This window comes from Lolium rigidum, chromosome 3, assembly GCF_022539505.1.
Source record: "Lolium rigidum isolate FL_2022 chromosome 3, APGP_CSIRO_Lrig_0.1, whole genome shotgun sequence".
Lineage (NCBI taxonomy): Eukaryota > Viridiplantae > Streptophyta > Magnoliopsida > Poales > Poaceae > Lolium > Lolium rigidum.
This window is the reverse complement of record NC_061510.1, coordinates 331693157-331710731: the sequence shown is the minus strand read 5'-3', so window position 1 is coordinate 331710731 and position 17575 is coordinate 331693157. Positions and strand designations below refer to the sequence as shown.

Genomic DNA, 17575 nt, shown 5'->3' with positions numbered 1-17575 from the left:
TTCATCCCTGCATATTTCAAGAAGACCCAAGCGTCTAAGCTTGGGGATGCCCAAGGCATCCCCTTCTTCATCAACAACATTATCAGGTTTCTTCTCTTGAAACTATATTTTTATTCGGTCACATCTTATGTACTTTACTTGGAGCGTCTGTTTGTTTTTGTTTATGTTTGAATAAGTTCATCCTTGTGTGGGAGAGAGACACGCTCCGCTGGTTCGTATGAACACATGTGTTCTTAGCTTTTAATGTTCATGGCGAAGGTTGAAACTGCTTCGTTAATTGTTATATGGTTGGAAACGGGAAATGCTACATGTAGTAATTGATAAAATGTCTTGGATAATTTGATACTTGGCAATTGTTGTGCTCATGTTTAAGCTCTTGCATCATATACTTTGCACCCACTAATGAAGAAATACATAGAGCTTGCTAAAATTTGGTTTGCATAATTGGTCTTTCTAAGGTCTAGATAATTTCTAGTAAAGAGTTTGAACAACAAGGAAGACGGTGTAGAGTCTTATAATGTTTACAATATGTATTTTATGTGAGTTTTGCTGCACCGGTTCATCCTTGTGTTTGTTTCAAATAACCTTGCTAGCCTAAAACCTTGTATCGAGAGGGAATACTTCTCATGCATCCAAAATCCTTGAGCCAACCACTATGTCATTTGTGTCCACCATACCTACCTACTACATGGTATTTCTCCGCCATTCCAAAGTAAATTGCTTGAGTGCTATCTTTAAACAATTCAAAAGTTATTACCTCTTATTTGTGTTAATGTTTTATAGCTCATGAGGAAGTATGTGGTGTTTATCTTTCAATCTTGTTGGGCAACTTTCACCAATGGACTAGTGGCTTCATCCGCTTATCCAATAATTTTGCAAAAAGAGCCGGCAATGGGGTTCCCAGCCCGAATTAATTAACTTTCATAAAATTGCAAATAGACACTCCTCCATGGTATGTGATTGTTGGTCGGCACCCGAGGATTCGGTTAGCCATGGCTTGAGAAAGCAAAGGTGGGGAGGAGTGTCATCTAAATAAAACTAAAATAAAAAGGCACTCCTTCATGGTATGAGATTGTTGGCGGGCACCCGAGGATTCGGTTAGCCATGGTTTGTGAAAGCAAGGTTGGAAGGAGTGCCACCCAAAAATAAAATTTCATGGGAGCCGCTCTTTGAAAGTCTGTCTGGCAAGGGGGTTAGAGTGCCCACTACCATTCGTTGACAACAACAAACACTGCTCAAAATTTTACTTTTATGCTCTCTTTATGTTTTCAAAATCAAAGCTCTAGCACAAATATAGCAATCAATGCTTCCCACTGCGAAGGGCCTTTCTTTTACTTTTATGTTGAGTCAGTTCACCTATTTCTCTCCATCTCAAGAAGCAAACACTTGCATGAACTGTGCATTGATTCCTACATACTTGCATATTGCATTTGTTATATTACTCTATGTTGACAATTATCCATGAGATATACATGTTATAAGTTGAAAGCAACCGCTGAAACTTAATCTTCCTTTATGTTGCTTCAATACCTTTTACTTTGAATTATTGCTTTATGAGTTAACTCCTATGCAAGACTTATTGATGCTTGTCTTGAAGTACTATTCATGAAACGTCTTTGCTTTATGATTCAGTTGTTTACTCATGTCATTACCATTGTTTTGATCGCTGCATTCATTACATATGCTTACAATAGTATGATCAAAGTTATGATGGCATGTCACTCCAGAAATTATCTTTGTTATCGTTTACTCGCTCGGGACGAGCAGAACTAAGCTTGGGGATGCCGATACGTCTCCGACGTATCGATAATTTCTTATGTTCCATGCCACATTATTGATGATATCTACATGTTTTATGCATACTTTATGTCATATTTATGCGTTTTTCGGAACTAACCTATTGACGAGATGCCGAAGTGCCGCTGTCTTGTTCGCTGTTTTTGGTTTCAGAAATCCTAGTAAGGAAATATTCTCGGAATTGGACGAAATCAACGCCCGTGGTCCTATTTTTCCACGAAGCTTCCGAAGTCCGAAGGGGAAACGACGTGGGGCCACGAGGTGGGGACACGATGAGGGCGGCGCGGCCCAAGCCCTGGCCGCGCCGGCCTAGTGTGTGGTCCCACCAGGACTCCACCGACCTTGCCCTTCCGCCTACTTAAAGCCTCCGTCGCGAAAACCCTATCACGTTCGACGAAACCAGAGAAAACCTTCCATAGCCGCCGCCATCGCGAAGCCAAGATCTGGGGGACAGGAGTCTCTGTTCCGGCACGCCGCCGGGACGGGGAAGTGCCCCCGGAAGGCTTCTCCATCGACACCACCGCCATCTTTATCAACGCTGCTGTCTCCCATGAGGAGGGAGTAGTTCTCCATCGAGGCTCGGGGCTGTACCGGTAGCTATGTGGTTAATCTCTCTCGTATGTGCTTCAATACAATAATCTCATGAGCTGCCTTACATGATTGAGATTCATATGATGATGCTTGTAATCTAGATGTCATTATGCTAGTCAAGTGGATTTTACTTATGTGATCTCCGGGAGACTCCTTGTCCCACGTGTGTAAAGGTGACAGGTGTGTGCACCGTGTGGGTCTCTTAGGCTATATTTCACAGAATACTTATTCACTGTTATGAATGGCATAGTGAAGTGCTTATTTATATCTTTTTATGATTGCAATGTGTTTTGTATCACAATTTATCCGTGTGCTACTCTAGTGATGTTATTAAAGTAGTTTATTCCTCCCGCACGGTGTAATGGTGACGAGTGTGTGCATCGTGTAGTACTTGGCGTAGGCTATGATTGTGATCTCTTGTAGATTATGAAGTTAACTATTGCTATGATAGTATTGATGTGATCTATTCCTCCTTTCGTAGTGTGAAGGTGACAAAGTGTGCATGCTATGTTAGTACTTGGTTTGGTTATGTTGATCCGTCATGCACTCTAAGGTTATTTAAATATGAACACTGAATATTGTGGAGCTTGTTAACTCCGGCATTGAGGGTTCGTGTAATCCTACACGGTTAGTGGTGTTCATCATCCAACAAGAGGGTGTAGAGTCTAGCATCTATCTATTTATTCTGTTATGTGATCAATGTTGAGAGTGTCCACTAGTGAAAGTTTGATCCCTAGGCCTTGTTCCTAAATACTGTTATCGCCGCTTGTTTACTCGTTTCTATCGCATCTTTACTTCCTACAATATTACTACCATCAATCGCACGCCGACAAGCACTTTTCTCGGCGCCGTACTACTGCTCATATTCATTCATACCACTTGTATTTCACTATCTCTTCGCCGAACTAGTGCACCTATTAGGTGTGTTGGGGACACAAGAGACTTCTTGCTTTGTGGTTGCAGTGGTTGCTTGAGAGGGATATCTTTGACCTCTTCCTCCCTGAGTTCGATAAACCTTGGGTGATCCACTTAAGGGAAACTTGCTGCTGTTCTACAAACCTCTGCTCTTGGAGGCCCAACACTGTCTACAAGAATAGAAGCACCCGTAGACATCAAGCGCTCCATGGTTGAGCAGGCTCATGAGATTCAGTCACTTGCCAAAGAACTCGAGCAGTTTAAGTGTACCTTACCGGACAAATTTGTGGCCGGTGGCATTATTGCCAAGCTTCCTCCTTCGTGGAGGAACTTTGCTACTTCTCTGAAACATAAGAGACAAGAGTTTTCCGTTTCGGATCTCATTGGCTCGCTTCATGTGGAAGAGAAGGTGAGAGCAAAGGACACACGTGCTCGTAGTTTTGAGGGAGGTTCTAGTGCCAATGTGGTACAAAAGAAAAACTTCCAATCTCACAAGTCTAAGAATAAGAACAATGGAAAAGGCAAGTTTGACGAGAAGAACAAAGCCTCTAACTCAACCAACTTCAAGAGGAAGACTCCTTATAAGAAGAAAGGGAACTGCCATGTTTGTGGCGCTCCCGGACACCGGGCTCCCGATTGCTCCGAACGCCATGATCGGCGTGGGAACAGCGGCAAGTCCGCAAATGTTGTTATTGGTGTTGATACTGAGATGAAGGACGTTGGGTACGGTCTTTCTCCTACTGTCCTTTCAGTATGTAATTCTCCTGATTGGTGGATAGACACCGGAGCCAATACACATGTATGTTCTGATGTCTCTATGTTTTCTTCTTATCAGGTCGCAAGGACTTGCTCCGTGCCGATGGGAAATGGCTCACGTGCTTCCGTTCGTGGTGTTGGTACGGTGGATCCGAAGTTTACTCGGGAAAGACCATCCAGTCGAAGAATGTGCAGCACGTTCCCTCCATTAATAAGAATCTCGTTAGCGGATCGCTTTTATGTCGAGATGGTTTTAAGTTGGTTTTTGAGTCCAATAAATTTGTAATTTCCAAGTGTGGACAATTTGTTGGAAAGGGTTACGTGTGCGGAGGCTTGTTCCGCTTATCTCTGTCAGACATATGTACTCAAATTATTAGTCATGTTTGCAATGATAGTGAGTCTGATATTTGGCATTCACGACTTTGTCATATTAATTTTGGGTGCATGACGCGGCTAGCGAATATGAATATAATTCCAAAATTTGCTATGTCAAGAAATCCAAGTGCCAAGTATGTGTGCAAGCTAAGCAACCACGTAAGTCTCACAAGACTGCGGAGGCAAGAGACTTGGCACCGCTGGAGCTTATACATTCGGATCTTTGTGAAATGAATGGTGAATTAACAAAAGGAGGGAAAAGATATTTCATGACTTTAATTGATGACTCTACTCGATATTGCTATGTGTACCTCCTGAAATCTAAAGATGAAGCTCTTAATTACTTCAAAATCTTTAAAGCTGAAGCAGAAAACCAACTTGATCGAAAGATCAAACGGCTAAGGTCCGATCGTGGTGGAGAGTATTTTTCCAACGAGTTTGATTCCTTTTGTGCGGAACATGGTATTATCCATGAGAGGACGCCTCCCTACTCACCTCAGTCAAATGGGGTGGCCGAAAGAAAGAACCGTACTCTAGCTGATTTGGTTAATGCCATGTTAGATACATCGGATCTATCCAAGGCATGGTGGGGGAGGCGATATTGACTGCATGTCATGTCCTAAACCGTGTTCCCACAAAGAACAAAACCATTACCCCGTTTGAGGAATGAGAAAGGAAAAGGCTGAAACTCTCTTACCTACGAACTTGGGGATGTATGGCGAAAGTAAATGTGCCAATACCCAAGAAGCGCAAGCTTGGACCAAAAACCGTGGATTGTGTTCTTCTGGGATATGCATTTCATAGCATTGGCTACAGATTTTTGATAGTAAAATCTGAGGTATCCGACATGCATGTTGGTACAATTATGGAGTCGAATGATGCGACTTTCTTTGAGGACATCTTTCCTATGAAAGAAACGTCTAGCTCATCAATTCAGGAGATGCCCAGTTCATCTACTCAGGAATTATTTCCTGAACCTACCATGGCTATAGAACACTTTGATAATCCTGTGGAGGATGACAGAGGACTGCAAAGTCCTTTGGACATGATTTCATTGTGTACCTCCTGGATGATACTCTCACTTCTATTTCAGAAGCCTATGCATCTCAGGATGCTGACTACTGGAAGGAAGTTGTCCGTAGCGAGATGGATTCCATCTTAGCCAATGGAACTTGGGAGGTTACTGATCGTCCTTATGGGTGCAAACCTGTAGGATGCAAGTGAGTGTTCAAGAAAAAGCTTAGGCCCGATGGTACTATTGAAAAGTACAAGGCACGACTTGTGGCCAAGGGTTATACTCAGAAAGAAGGGGAGGACTTCTTTGATACATACTCACCTGTAGATCGACTGACCACTATTCGAGTACTACTTTCCTTGGCTGCCTCACATGGTCTTCTCGTTCATCAAATGGATGTTAAGACTGCTTTCCTAAATGGAGAGCTTGAAGAGGAAATTTATATGGAGCAACCTGATGGATTTGTAGTAGATGGTCAAGAAGAAAAGGTGTGTAAATTACTGAAGTCCTTGTATGGGCTTAAGCAAGCACCTACGCAGTGACATGAGAAGTTTGAAAGAACTTTAACCGCTAAAGGCTTTGTTGTAAACGAAGCTGACAAGTGTGTATACTATCGCCATGGTGGGGGCGATGGAGTTATTCTTTGTCTCTATGTCGATGACATATTGATATTCGGGACCAGCCTTACTGTGATTAAGGAGGTCAAGGAGTTCCTATCTCGTTGTTTCGAGATGAAGGACTTGGGAGTAGCTGATGTGATCTTAAACATCAAGCTGCTGAAGGATGACGATGGTGGGATTACATTGCTTCAGTCCCACTATGTGGAAAAGATCCTGAGTCGCTTCGGGTATAGCGACTGCAAATCTTCTCCAACGCCTTATGATCCTAGTGTGATAATTCGTAAGAATAAAAGGGTTGCTAGAGATCAATTGCGATATTCGCAGATCATTGGCTCGCTTATGTATTTAGCCAGCGCCACGAGGCCTGACATCTCTTTTGCTGTAAGTAAACTCAGCTGTTTTGTGTCTAGACCTGGAGATGTTCATTGGCATGCTCTTGAGAGAGTTTTGCGCTATTTGAAAGGCACTGCGAGTTATGGCATTCACTATACTAGGTACCCAAGGGTACTTGAGGGTTATAGTGATGCAAATTGGATATCTGATGCTGATGAGACTAAAGCCACAAGTGGTTATTTGTTTACACTTGGAGGTGGCGCTGTTTCCTGAAAGTCTTGCAAGCAGACCATCATTACGAGGTCAACTATGGAAGCGGAACTTACGAGCATTAGACACGACCCATCGTTGAAGCAGAGTGGCTTCGTGAGCTTTTGATGGACTTACCCGTGGTTGAGAAACCAATACCCGCTATTCCTATGAACTCGTGATAATCAAGCCGTGATCGTCAAAGTAAACGAGTTCTAAGGATAATATGAAGTCATCAAGGCATGTGAAGAGGAGACTAAAAACTGTCAGGAAAATGAGAAACTCTGGAGTTATAGCGTTGGATTATATCCATACGTCTAGAAACCTGGCAGACCCCTTCACAAAGGGACTATCACGAAATGTGATAGAAAATGCATCGAGAAAGATGGGTATGAGACCCACACTATGAGCTGCCCACGGTGGTAACCCACTCTATGTGATCGGAGATCCCGTGAATTAGAGCTGGGAGACAAGCTGTTGGTCAGCTGAGAGGAGAGTATATATCCCTATAGCAATTTTACCACTCCGTAAGGTGCAATACTCTCCTAATCTGCATGGCAGGTTGATAATTATCTTAATGTGTTCTAAGTGGCTTATTTTAGCAGAGATGTTGTCCTGCAGAACATCTTTTTGAAGAACACACCTATATGAGTCCGATTGTTAAACGTCGCAATCTATGAGAGTTGGGTGCTCTCTAGTAAACTCATGAAAGGCCCTGGAATATGACGTATAAGCTCCAAACCGCGAGGAAGCCTCGCGGCAGCCTAGTATCGGTCTAGGCTTTGTATGAAGCTAGTGTGCAGAAAACTTGTAGTTCAAGGCATAGTCCACTATCCAAGTTGCAAGCTAGTGTATAATTGAAGCTTTAAGTGGAAGTTCAACTTAACAGTCTCCACGATATACCGGTATATAAAACAATGTTCTGAAAACTTACTGATGAGATATGCCAACGAGAGTTTGTGGGGGATTGCTGGAATTTTGGGCATTTGGCCTTTGGCCCATGGCCCATTATTAAATTCTGAAACTCACATGGCCCATTCCAATAATCAGTGGCAGCACTAGTGGGGGCTAAAGTTTAGTCCCACATTGCTAGTTGGGAGAGAGTTGGAGTGGTATATAAGGTGGGATGTTCTAGTCCTAGTAAGTGAGTGAGAAGAGAGAGAGCCCTCGCGCACTCCTCCTCCTCCGCCGCCCGCCTCGCCTCGCCTCGCCTCGCCTCGCCACGACGCGGGTTGCGGGAATCTCGCCGAGCCGAGCTTATCTTTTTGTTGTTTGGGAAATTAATTGTGTAATCAATTTCGAGTCATTAACGGACGCGTTACTCAGCCGTTTTGCCTTCCGGTTTTTCTGGATCGTGGCTGTGCCGACTCGAACGTCCCACGACCTTCCCGAACCACACTATATAAGCGCGGACGCCAACCCTAGTCTGTATCAAGACGCATATGCGACTACCTGTTTCCAGTTCATTGCGCCGCCGCCTTCGTCTTCCTCATCCCGTCCGTCGGCGTGCACCGACTGCCGGGACAGTAGGCCTCCGGAACCCTGCCTCTCGTGAACCTGTACGGGTGAGGGGCAATCAGGTTTTTGGGGAGCGCTCCGGCGCGACTACTGGCATCACGACGTCGTCCTCGGACGACGAGTTCCTCCACACCGACAACTTCTTCCCGGACCTCACCGACTTCTTCGACAACCTCAACATGGGCGACAACGACGCTGCTGTGAAGTATGTGATCTTGTCGTTTCTCTTTCAGTTTCTGTTAGAGTTTCTTCTTCTAGTTTCTCTAGTAGATGCGATCGGTTTATCTTGTTTAGATGTGATCTGTTCATCTATCTTACTAGTCTGCATGATTAGTTTATTTGTTGTTTTCATAGTCATGATTTATCATTTACTTGTACGGATTATTTCATATGGATATTTGCTTATATTTTCAACAATATGCATTGAGTATTGTCGATGTTTTATATGGACCCCATATAGGCCTCACAATTTCTCTTAAATTTTCTCATGGATTTCATAATTTGCAAAAAAAAATGTCTATATGGGGTCTTGACCTAGTGGTTAGAGCGCAGTGGTGCCTCTCAAGCAGCTTGAGTTTGACCCATGGGTTGGAACCCTGTTGGTCTCACTGGGCTATCGAATCCCATAGTCATGGTTATGGTGGCTGCAACCTAGGGACTATGTATCACTCCGATATTATCGTTGTGACTATAAAACCATTCTGTCAGAAGGCTAATATGCATCTAGTGTTAATTCCATACATACACAGAGACGGCTGAAGCCTAACATAGTCTACAGATTCCAACAGAGAATAACTTTCGATTACCCACTGGATCATCCTTCCTCATTCCCTTCTCAATTTATCATATATATTCTGCACTGTATATTTCAGTAATTAGTGAAACTTCACCTGTTGGCTGAGCCCTCTATTGTACTGTATATACATAAAATTCATAGGTTTAATGGTACATGATACTAAGCTCAACATCTCCAACAAAACAGTCCAAATTCAGAACAATAGCACCAGTAATGTACCTTTGGAACCTTCCACAGACATCAGCTCATATAACTTCTGCATGATTGTTTCCTCTTCAACCTATATATAAATATAAAATAACAGCAATTGAGATCAGTACAAAATTTAACCTAAAATAAAAGCATAGTAGCATCTGAGGCTCACTTGTAGTTTATGCAACTCATGGGACATTGCTGGGTATGTTTCCATTAGGGCATCATTTTGCTTGTCCAAATGCCTGCAGATCGTTTCTGTTATACGATGAATCGAAATCCTTACGATGCATTTGTTGCTAAAGGACGGTCAAGATGTTGTACCTGGACATTTGAGCAGAATGCTTTGGTTCCATTATCACCAAACAACTTTACACTGCTTCCTGCAGATAGCTTGCCCTATTAGATGAACATTTTAAATCAAGCTAGATTCTAGAAGCTATCCTCCATACAACATAAATTTATTAATGAAGCACATCCAGAAACAAACGAGGACCAGTACTCCCTCCGTCCCAAAATATAAGGCGTCTAAGGATTGGTGAAAAGTCAAATATTACAAACTTTGACCAAATATTTAGAAAAATATATTTACATCTACAATATCGAATAGACATATTAAGAAAATATACTTGATGGAGAATCTATTAATGTTGGTTTAGTATTGTAAATGTTTATATTTTTGTGTATAAACTTGGTCAAACTTAAAAAAAGTTGACTTTTGACTAATCCTTAGGCGCCTTATATTTTGGGACGGAGGGAGTACCAGGTTTTGACCAGCTGTGTCTACTATCAAGTTGTGAAATAAACATTGCAAAAGTACATAGCAGCTAGTATGGTGCTCGAGTCTCATGCTAATGATATAGCAAAATAAGCAAAACACACATGAAAATTATGTAAGCTATTAGAAATAACTTTCATACTCAGTAAACTAGATAAGTCACAACTACACAACTCTGTAGCAATTAGCATCACTAGTAGCTGGGTACTCCAGGAAGTAAAGATGAATGAATTATCTAATACAATCAACAAATCCGTATCGACCAGACAGTTAGGTAAACATGTCGACCGTACCAGACCGTGTGACACATGTAATGCAAGCTGTGTTATCTAAGGAATGGTGCCACCATGTGCATGCAAAGTTCCTCCACACCGCTGCTTCCTGACTGTGACTCACGTTTGTTTTAGAAATCTGAATGAAATTTACGGTTGCAGCCCATTTGAGTATTTGCCATACTCCAAATATGGGTTGGGGTTTAGATGGATAAACAGGCAGCCGCTGCTCGCGGTCGCTGGCCTGGTGGCTGCTGCTCCCCTTGCCGGCTCGCGCGCCGCGCTGCGGGACCTGCTGATCCTTCGTCGTCCTCTTGCGGGTGGCGTGGCGCGACGCATTTCGAACGCCCAAAAGTGGTCGCGAGCGTCCGTTTGCGTCGCCCCACGGACATATTTTGTCCGCTCGTCCGTTTGCGTCTGGGTGTGCTCCCACCGGGGTGATCCATTTTTTTGAATTGCAACATAGTAGAAACATTGAAAGTAGTACATAAAAATGCATAAAAACTATAGAAAGTAGATCTATAGGCCTAGACTACTTCCTTCTTGACGGGCCGGCACCGTCGTTGCGTCGCTCCGTCGCCTCCCGCGCGGCCGCTATGGCTCGGTGCGCCGCCGCGTCCTCTTGCAGGCACTGCTCCAGCCTCGCGTTGACGGCCTCGTCCTTGAGCGTCTCGAAAGACTCGACGAGGGCCCGCTGCTCGGCCGCCTTCTCCTCGACGTCGGCGCATCAGGGTCATTGGAGGACCAAGATATCTCCGAGTCGGAGTCCTCGGCTGCAGCGGTGGCCGCCAGCCTGCGCTGTTCCAGCTCGGCGTCCAACGCCGCGTGGCCCGCCAGCTCCTCATGTGCTTCCTTCTCCGCTTCAGCCAGGGCCGCAGCGTCCCTGACCGGGTGGAGGAGATCGGTGCTATCTTCGGAGTCGAACTCCTCGGAGGAGCTCGACGCCGGAGGAGGTGGAGTGGGAGGTGAAGGTGGAGGTGGAGGCGCGGCAGCCTGCCCGCGTCCGGCGCTGCTCATGGTGGATCTGCTTGAGAGGAAGCGGCGCTACGGCAACGGCGGCTAGGGTTTCTGGGGAGGAGATGAGATGCTCGCGCCCCTGTATATATAGGTCGGAGGCAGGGCGACGGCCGCGCCACGCGTGGCATCGCCATTACTACGTGCGCAGAGGTAGGCGACGGCCGCGCGCCACGCGAGGCATCGCCATTAACGCGGCCGCAGACTGCCGAAGCGACGCCTCGGTGCCAGTACTGGCGGAGAAGACGCATCGACGCTGCGCACGCTCGCGGAAGCCGAGGCACGCCATTAACGCGGCCCTACAGCGCGCCGCCTGGAAGTAATGCCGCGGAAAACGAAACAGTTGTGCCGCTGCCAGGCGGGTCCGTGCGAGGACGCAAACCTGACGCATATTTGGGGTTTGCATCTCCGCGGACGGTCCGGAACCGATGTGTGTTTGTTTCAGCGTCGTGAGACGACCGATGTGTGGGTCGCAGGCTCCGAGCAGCTGGCCCGTGCGGGTGCACGCCGGGTCCGGATCAACTCCACCGCATGGAGTTGGGACAATCCTGACCCTTGTTTCCTCTCTATGGCCCAGATTTAATAAGCCGTAACAAACTCTAATTTATCTACTAATCTGGAGGAAAAGTTTTTTTCCTATTTGATGGTTCCCTCCAAAAAGAACTGGTCGCCCCATTTTCCCACCAAAAGTACTCCACGTATTGTTTTTTCCCACCAAAAACTAGGACATCAATATTATTTTTGCCTTTTCCCACCAAAATCACCAGATATGTGTTCTTGTTCTTCCCCTAACCTTGATCTGCATACTTCCCCGAACCTTGAGATCTGCATACTTCTCTACTGGTTTTGGTGGCCTTCAGTAATGCAAACAGAAGACGGTAATGGAAATCTCAGTGAGGAGTCAAATGTTGGGTCTAATCTTGATATATGTATCTGCATATTTATTTTGTAGTTGCATGTAGAGTCGTGTCAGTATAGGTTTGCAGCTACATGTCGCTGATGGTTTCAAATAGGAGTCCATGCACGAAGAGAGGCAAAGTACGGCGTGAAGCTGACGATGCAGTCCGTGTGAAGCGGTTTTGCATGGATCAGTATTGAGGCCAAGGAGCTGCCGTGAGACTCGGTGTAGCTGCTTAATCAGCGCGTGTGGAGTCTGTTAGCTAGCTGTGACCGGGTCCTGTGCTGCCTAGAGTGATTCTAGGAGACGTTTAAGTCATGCATGAGTTAGTGGAGAGATTAGTGGAGTTAGTGGGTGCGTGTGTGGCCTATTTAAGGCAATGTAAGCATGTTTCCTTTTGAGAAGAGAATACAGAGAGAAGAAAAGCTCGGCTGTGTGAAACAGTCCGAGGCCAAACACCGTGTATCCTGTGTGTTGTGTGAAACAACCAGAGAAGTATAAGTAGCTAGCTACGGAGTTGAGAGACTCAACTCTTACATTTGGTATCAGAGCCGGACGAAGACGATGCCGCGTGGCGCAGCGGAGGCGAGTGGAGCCATGGTGACAGCCGGTGTAGGCGGCGCGGCGGCGGCCGCCGGCAAGGTGTCGGTGCCGCTGCTGACCAGGACCAACTTCGCGGCATGGGCCATGAGGATGAAGTACATCCTGCGAGTACACGGCGCATGGAGTGCCGTTGATCCGGACAGCTCGTCCAAGGAGGAGGCTGCCGGGAGCAAGGAGGAGATGGCCATGACCATCATCTCCCAAGGCATCGACGATGAGACGCTGCTGCGAGTTGCGGAGAAGGAGACCGCAGCGGAGGTGTGGGCGGCGCTGCGCTCCATGCATGTCGGCGTCGAGCGCGTCCGGGAGGCGAGGATCCAATCCTTGCGCTCGGAATTTGATGGCCTCAAGATGTCTTATGCAGAGTCCGTAGATGATTTTGCAGCGAAGTTCACGACGCTCGTGGGGCGTATCCGCGAGCTTGGAGATCCGATGGAGGAGAAGTACGTCGTGAAGAAGCTGCTGCGAGTCGTCTCCAATAAGTACATCAACGTCGCTTCATCCATTGGGCTGTTCTGTGACGTGAACAAGATGTCCATGGAGGAGGCCATTGGGTCACTGAAGGCACATGAAGAACTCCTCAAGGGACAAGAGGAGGAAGGTGGAGAAGAGAAACTCCTCATGGCGAGGGGACATGGCATGTCCGGAGGACGTGGCCGCGGTCGTGGCCGTGCTGGAGGCCGCCGGGACAAGAGTGAGGTACAATGCTATAACTGTGATGAATTTGGGCATTTTGCTTGGGAATGTCCTGAAAAGAAGAAGGAAGAGAAAGCCTTGCTGGCTAAAGGCTACGCCGATGATGAACCAGCGCTGCTTTGAAGAGAAGTCAAGAAAAGATATCAAGATTAGGGGGTTGATTGTTGGGTCTAATCTTGATATATGTATCTGCATATTTATTTTGTAGTTGCATGTAGAGTCGTGTCAGTATAGGTTTGCAGCTACATGTCGCTGATGGTTTCAAATAGGAGTCCATGCACGAAGAGAGGCAAAGTACGGCGTGAAGCTGACGATGCAGTCCGTGTGAAGCGGTTTTGCATGGATCAGTATTGAGGCCAAGGAGCTGCCGTGAGACTCGGTGTAGCTGCTTAATCAGCGCGTGTGGAGTCTGTTAGCTAGCTGTGACCGGGTCCTGTGCTGCCTAGAGTGATTCTAGGAGACGTTTAAGTCATGCATGAGTTAGTGGAGAGATTAGTGGAGTTAGTGGGTGCGTGTGTGGCCTATTTAAGGCAATGTAAGCATGTTTCCTTTTGAGAAGAGAATACAGAGAGAAGAAAAGCTCGGCTGTGTGAAACAGTCCGAGGCCAAACACCGTGTATCCTGTGTGTTGTGTGAAACAACCAGAGAAGTATAAGTAGCTAGCTACGGAGTTGAGAGACTCAACTCTTACATCAAACAACAACCATGATCAGGGAAATCTCAATGTGGAGTCAAACAACAACAATGAACAGGCTACAAGTTGGGCTCCCAGGCTAGGTATGGAATTCAGTACAACAGATGAAGCATGGACTTTCTGGATTTCTTATGCAGGAAAAACTGGATTTGATGCTAGAAAGCATTACAGTAATAAGAATAAGGATGGAGTTGTGACATCAACAAGATTCTTATGTGGAAAGGAAGGTCATCGATCAAAAGATAAACGTGAGGGCCAATACAAGTCTTCGCGGGCTGAAACAAGAACAGGATGTAAAGCACGCATGGGAATTCTTCTAGACAGAAATACCAACAAATATAAAGTACATGACTTTGAGGCAGAGCACAACCATATCTTGTATCGGGCAGATATGATCCACTTGATCCCATCTCAGCGAAAGGTATGTCCGGTGGATGCCATGGATATAGAAGCAGTAGATCATGCTGGCATTGCACCAAAGGCAGCGCATGTCTTTTCCGGAGAAGTTGTTGGTGGAACGTCCAATCTTGGGTACACACTGCAAGATCGAAAAAATTATTTGAGGAGTAAGCGGCAACGTAGCTTGCAGTATGGAGAAGCTGGAGGTTTGTTAAAGTATTTTCAAGAACAAGTCGTTGACAATCCATCCTTTCAACATGCTATTCAACTAGATAGTGAAGAACAAATAACTAATATATTTTGGGCTGATGCTAAGATGTTGATAGACTATGCTTTATTTGGTGATGTAATTACATTTGATACCACATATTCTACCAACAAAGAGTACAGACCTTTTGGAGTTTTTGTAGGATTTAACCATTTTCGAGAAATAGTTGTTTTTGGAGCAGCTCTCTTATATGATGAAACACTAGATTCTTTTAGGTGGTTATTTGAAACTTTCCTAGCAGCACATAATCAGAAGCATCCAAAAACAATTTTTACCGATCAAAATGCGGCAATGGGAAGGGCAGTTGGTGAGGTGTTTATTGATACAATACATGGTTTGTGTTGTTGGCATATGGGTCAGAATGCAATAAAGCATTTAAGCTCGCATAAGGCTGAAGAACCAACAGAAGGGGTCCTCCCTATTGATCCTGGTGAAAAAGAGGATGAAGAACCAACAGAAGGGGACCTTCCTAGTGATTCAAGTCAAAAGAAGGATGAAGCAACAACAATTTTGAAGGAATATAATCGCTGCATGTATTTATATGAAAAAGAAGAGAAGTTTGAAGAAGTTTTCAAGTCAATGCAATCTAAGGTGAAGAATGGAAGCTGGTTGGATGGCATTTACAAACTAAAGCACAAGTGAGCGTATTGCTACATGAAGGATGTGTTTACATTGGGAATGCGAAGCACACAACTCAGTGAGAGCTTCAATAAGGACCTTAAGCAGCATCTGAAATTTAATTTGGACATAGTGAGGTTCTTCAAACATTTTGAAAGGGCAGTACAAGAGAAGCGTGAGAAGGAGGTAAAGTCTCGAACATGAAGCTAGGAAAAAGTTGCCGATGCTAAAATTGAAGGGCACGCCGATACTACAGCAAGCGGCAAATGTTTATACACCACCTATATTTAAACTCTTCCAGGAGGAGTTTGAAAAATCAACAGCAGCTTATATCAAGAACTCAGTGCAAAATGATTCGATCAATGAGTTTACTGTTGCCATCTGTAATCTTGAAGGGCGGCCAACTAATACTTATGGATACAAAGTTTCGTTCATCCCATTAATCAAACAGCTTTCTTGCAAGTTGTAAGAAATTTGAGAAACACGGAATCCTTTGTAGCCATGCTTTAAAATCACTAGATATGATGAATATCAAGTTGATTCCGAAGCATACATTCTTAAACGATGGACAAAAGAAGCAAGATCGGACATCGTGCAAGATAACAAAGGAAAGGATATTGTGGAAGATCCTAAGTTAGAAAAATTGCACCGATACAAATCAGTATGCAAAAAATTTGCTCGCATGGCTTCGAGGGCAGTGGACTTTGACGAATCGTATTTCTTACTGGACAGTTCACTTGATTCAATGAACAAAACCATAGAAGATAAAATAAAAGAAATTTTCAAGCCAGAAGATTCCCATGAAGAAAGTTTGCCAGTGCGTAACAAACTTTGGGCAGTAGAGTGGCTGGTTTAAAAAAGAGAGAAGGTCGGAAGAGTAATAAGAGACCAAAGGATTGGGTCGAATCAATGCAAGAAAAGGCTAAAAAGAAAGACAAAAAACAGTCCAAGTCAAAGCAAGGGAAATCAAACAAAACAAGCAAAAGTGGAACCAACAGAAAGAAAGGTCCAGGTGATGAAGTACAATACTGCAACAATAATGTAACAACTACTATTCAGCTCATGGCACCATAAATATTTATTCTAAATGTATGATTCTAACCATACTATTGTTTTTATTAACTACAGGGTGTCGAGGTACCGATAGATATCTTGTGGATGAATGAAAACAGAGATGATGCAGGTTTCACGGATTCGTTGATGGTAAGATTCTAACTAGTTTATTTAAGACGAAACTTGACAAAATTAAAACTTTGTTTGGTCACATGTTTGTACCATGATTCAGATATCTTGCAATAATGGTGTACCTCCATCGTATACTAATCTTACGGATACCACATCTACTAGTTTCACAGATTTGTTGTTGGTAAGATTCTAATTAGTTTATTATGATGAAACTTGAGAACATTGGAACTTTGGTTTCTCAGAAGTTTATACCTTGATTCAGGGATCTTGCGATAATGGTTTACCTCCATTACATACTAATCGTACAGCATCTACTGGTTTCACGGATTCGTTGTTGGTAAGATTCTAATTAGTTTATTATGACGAAACTTAAGAAAATTAAAACTTTGGTTTCTCACAACTTTGTATCATGATTCAGGGATCGTGCGATAATGGTTTACCTCCATCACATACTAATCTTATGCATACGGCATCATACAGTCAAGTACGTAAGTTTTTTATATGTTGTTAAAGCATAATTAAATTTTAACATATCATATTTCATTCCATGCTTACTTAATTTCTGCATCTACTATCCAACAGGAAACAAGTATTAGGTATACCCAAGGCGAACAATTGTATTTTCCTCCTGCAAGCAACAATGGAACAAGCCAATTTGCAGGATACTACAATCAGCCCTTGTGAACAAGCCAAGAAACATCATCTATTTGATATGTGATGTAATAATAAATTTAATCCATGACAATACGGATATTATCACCCTTAAATTTTTTCTTGCATAGTACCAGAACAAGAAGAATAGATGGATTTGAATGTTCCTTACTTTGTTTGGTCGAGTGGCTACTGAAATAGCTGTACGTGCACATCACAATCTTGTCTTCTTCACATGAAGCTTGACTTCACATAGCATGTACTGTTGAAACGAACTCTTGGTGCGGAAGCGGCAGAGCTTGCAAGCTCGCGACTTGGGCGAGCACCTGGTGCGATGCCGCA

General features: G+C 44.3%; 1 protein-coding gene across 1 annotated transcript; it reads right to left on the bottom strand.

The window, feature by feature from the left end:
- Positions 1-9075: 9075 nt before the first annotated feature.
- On the bottom strand, positions 9076-9513 carry LOC124697049. Its single transcript, XM_047229692.1, has 4 exons — positions 9482-9513; positions 9330-9402; positions 9185-9245; positions 9076-9083 (listed from the first exon to the last, which is right to left on the bottom strand). Exons 1-4 carry the CDS (start codon positions 9511-9513, stop codon positions 9076-9078), a joined length of 174 nt encoding a protein of 57 aa, XP_047085648.1.
- Positions 9514-17575: the final 8062 nt, after the last annotated feature.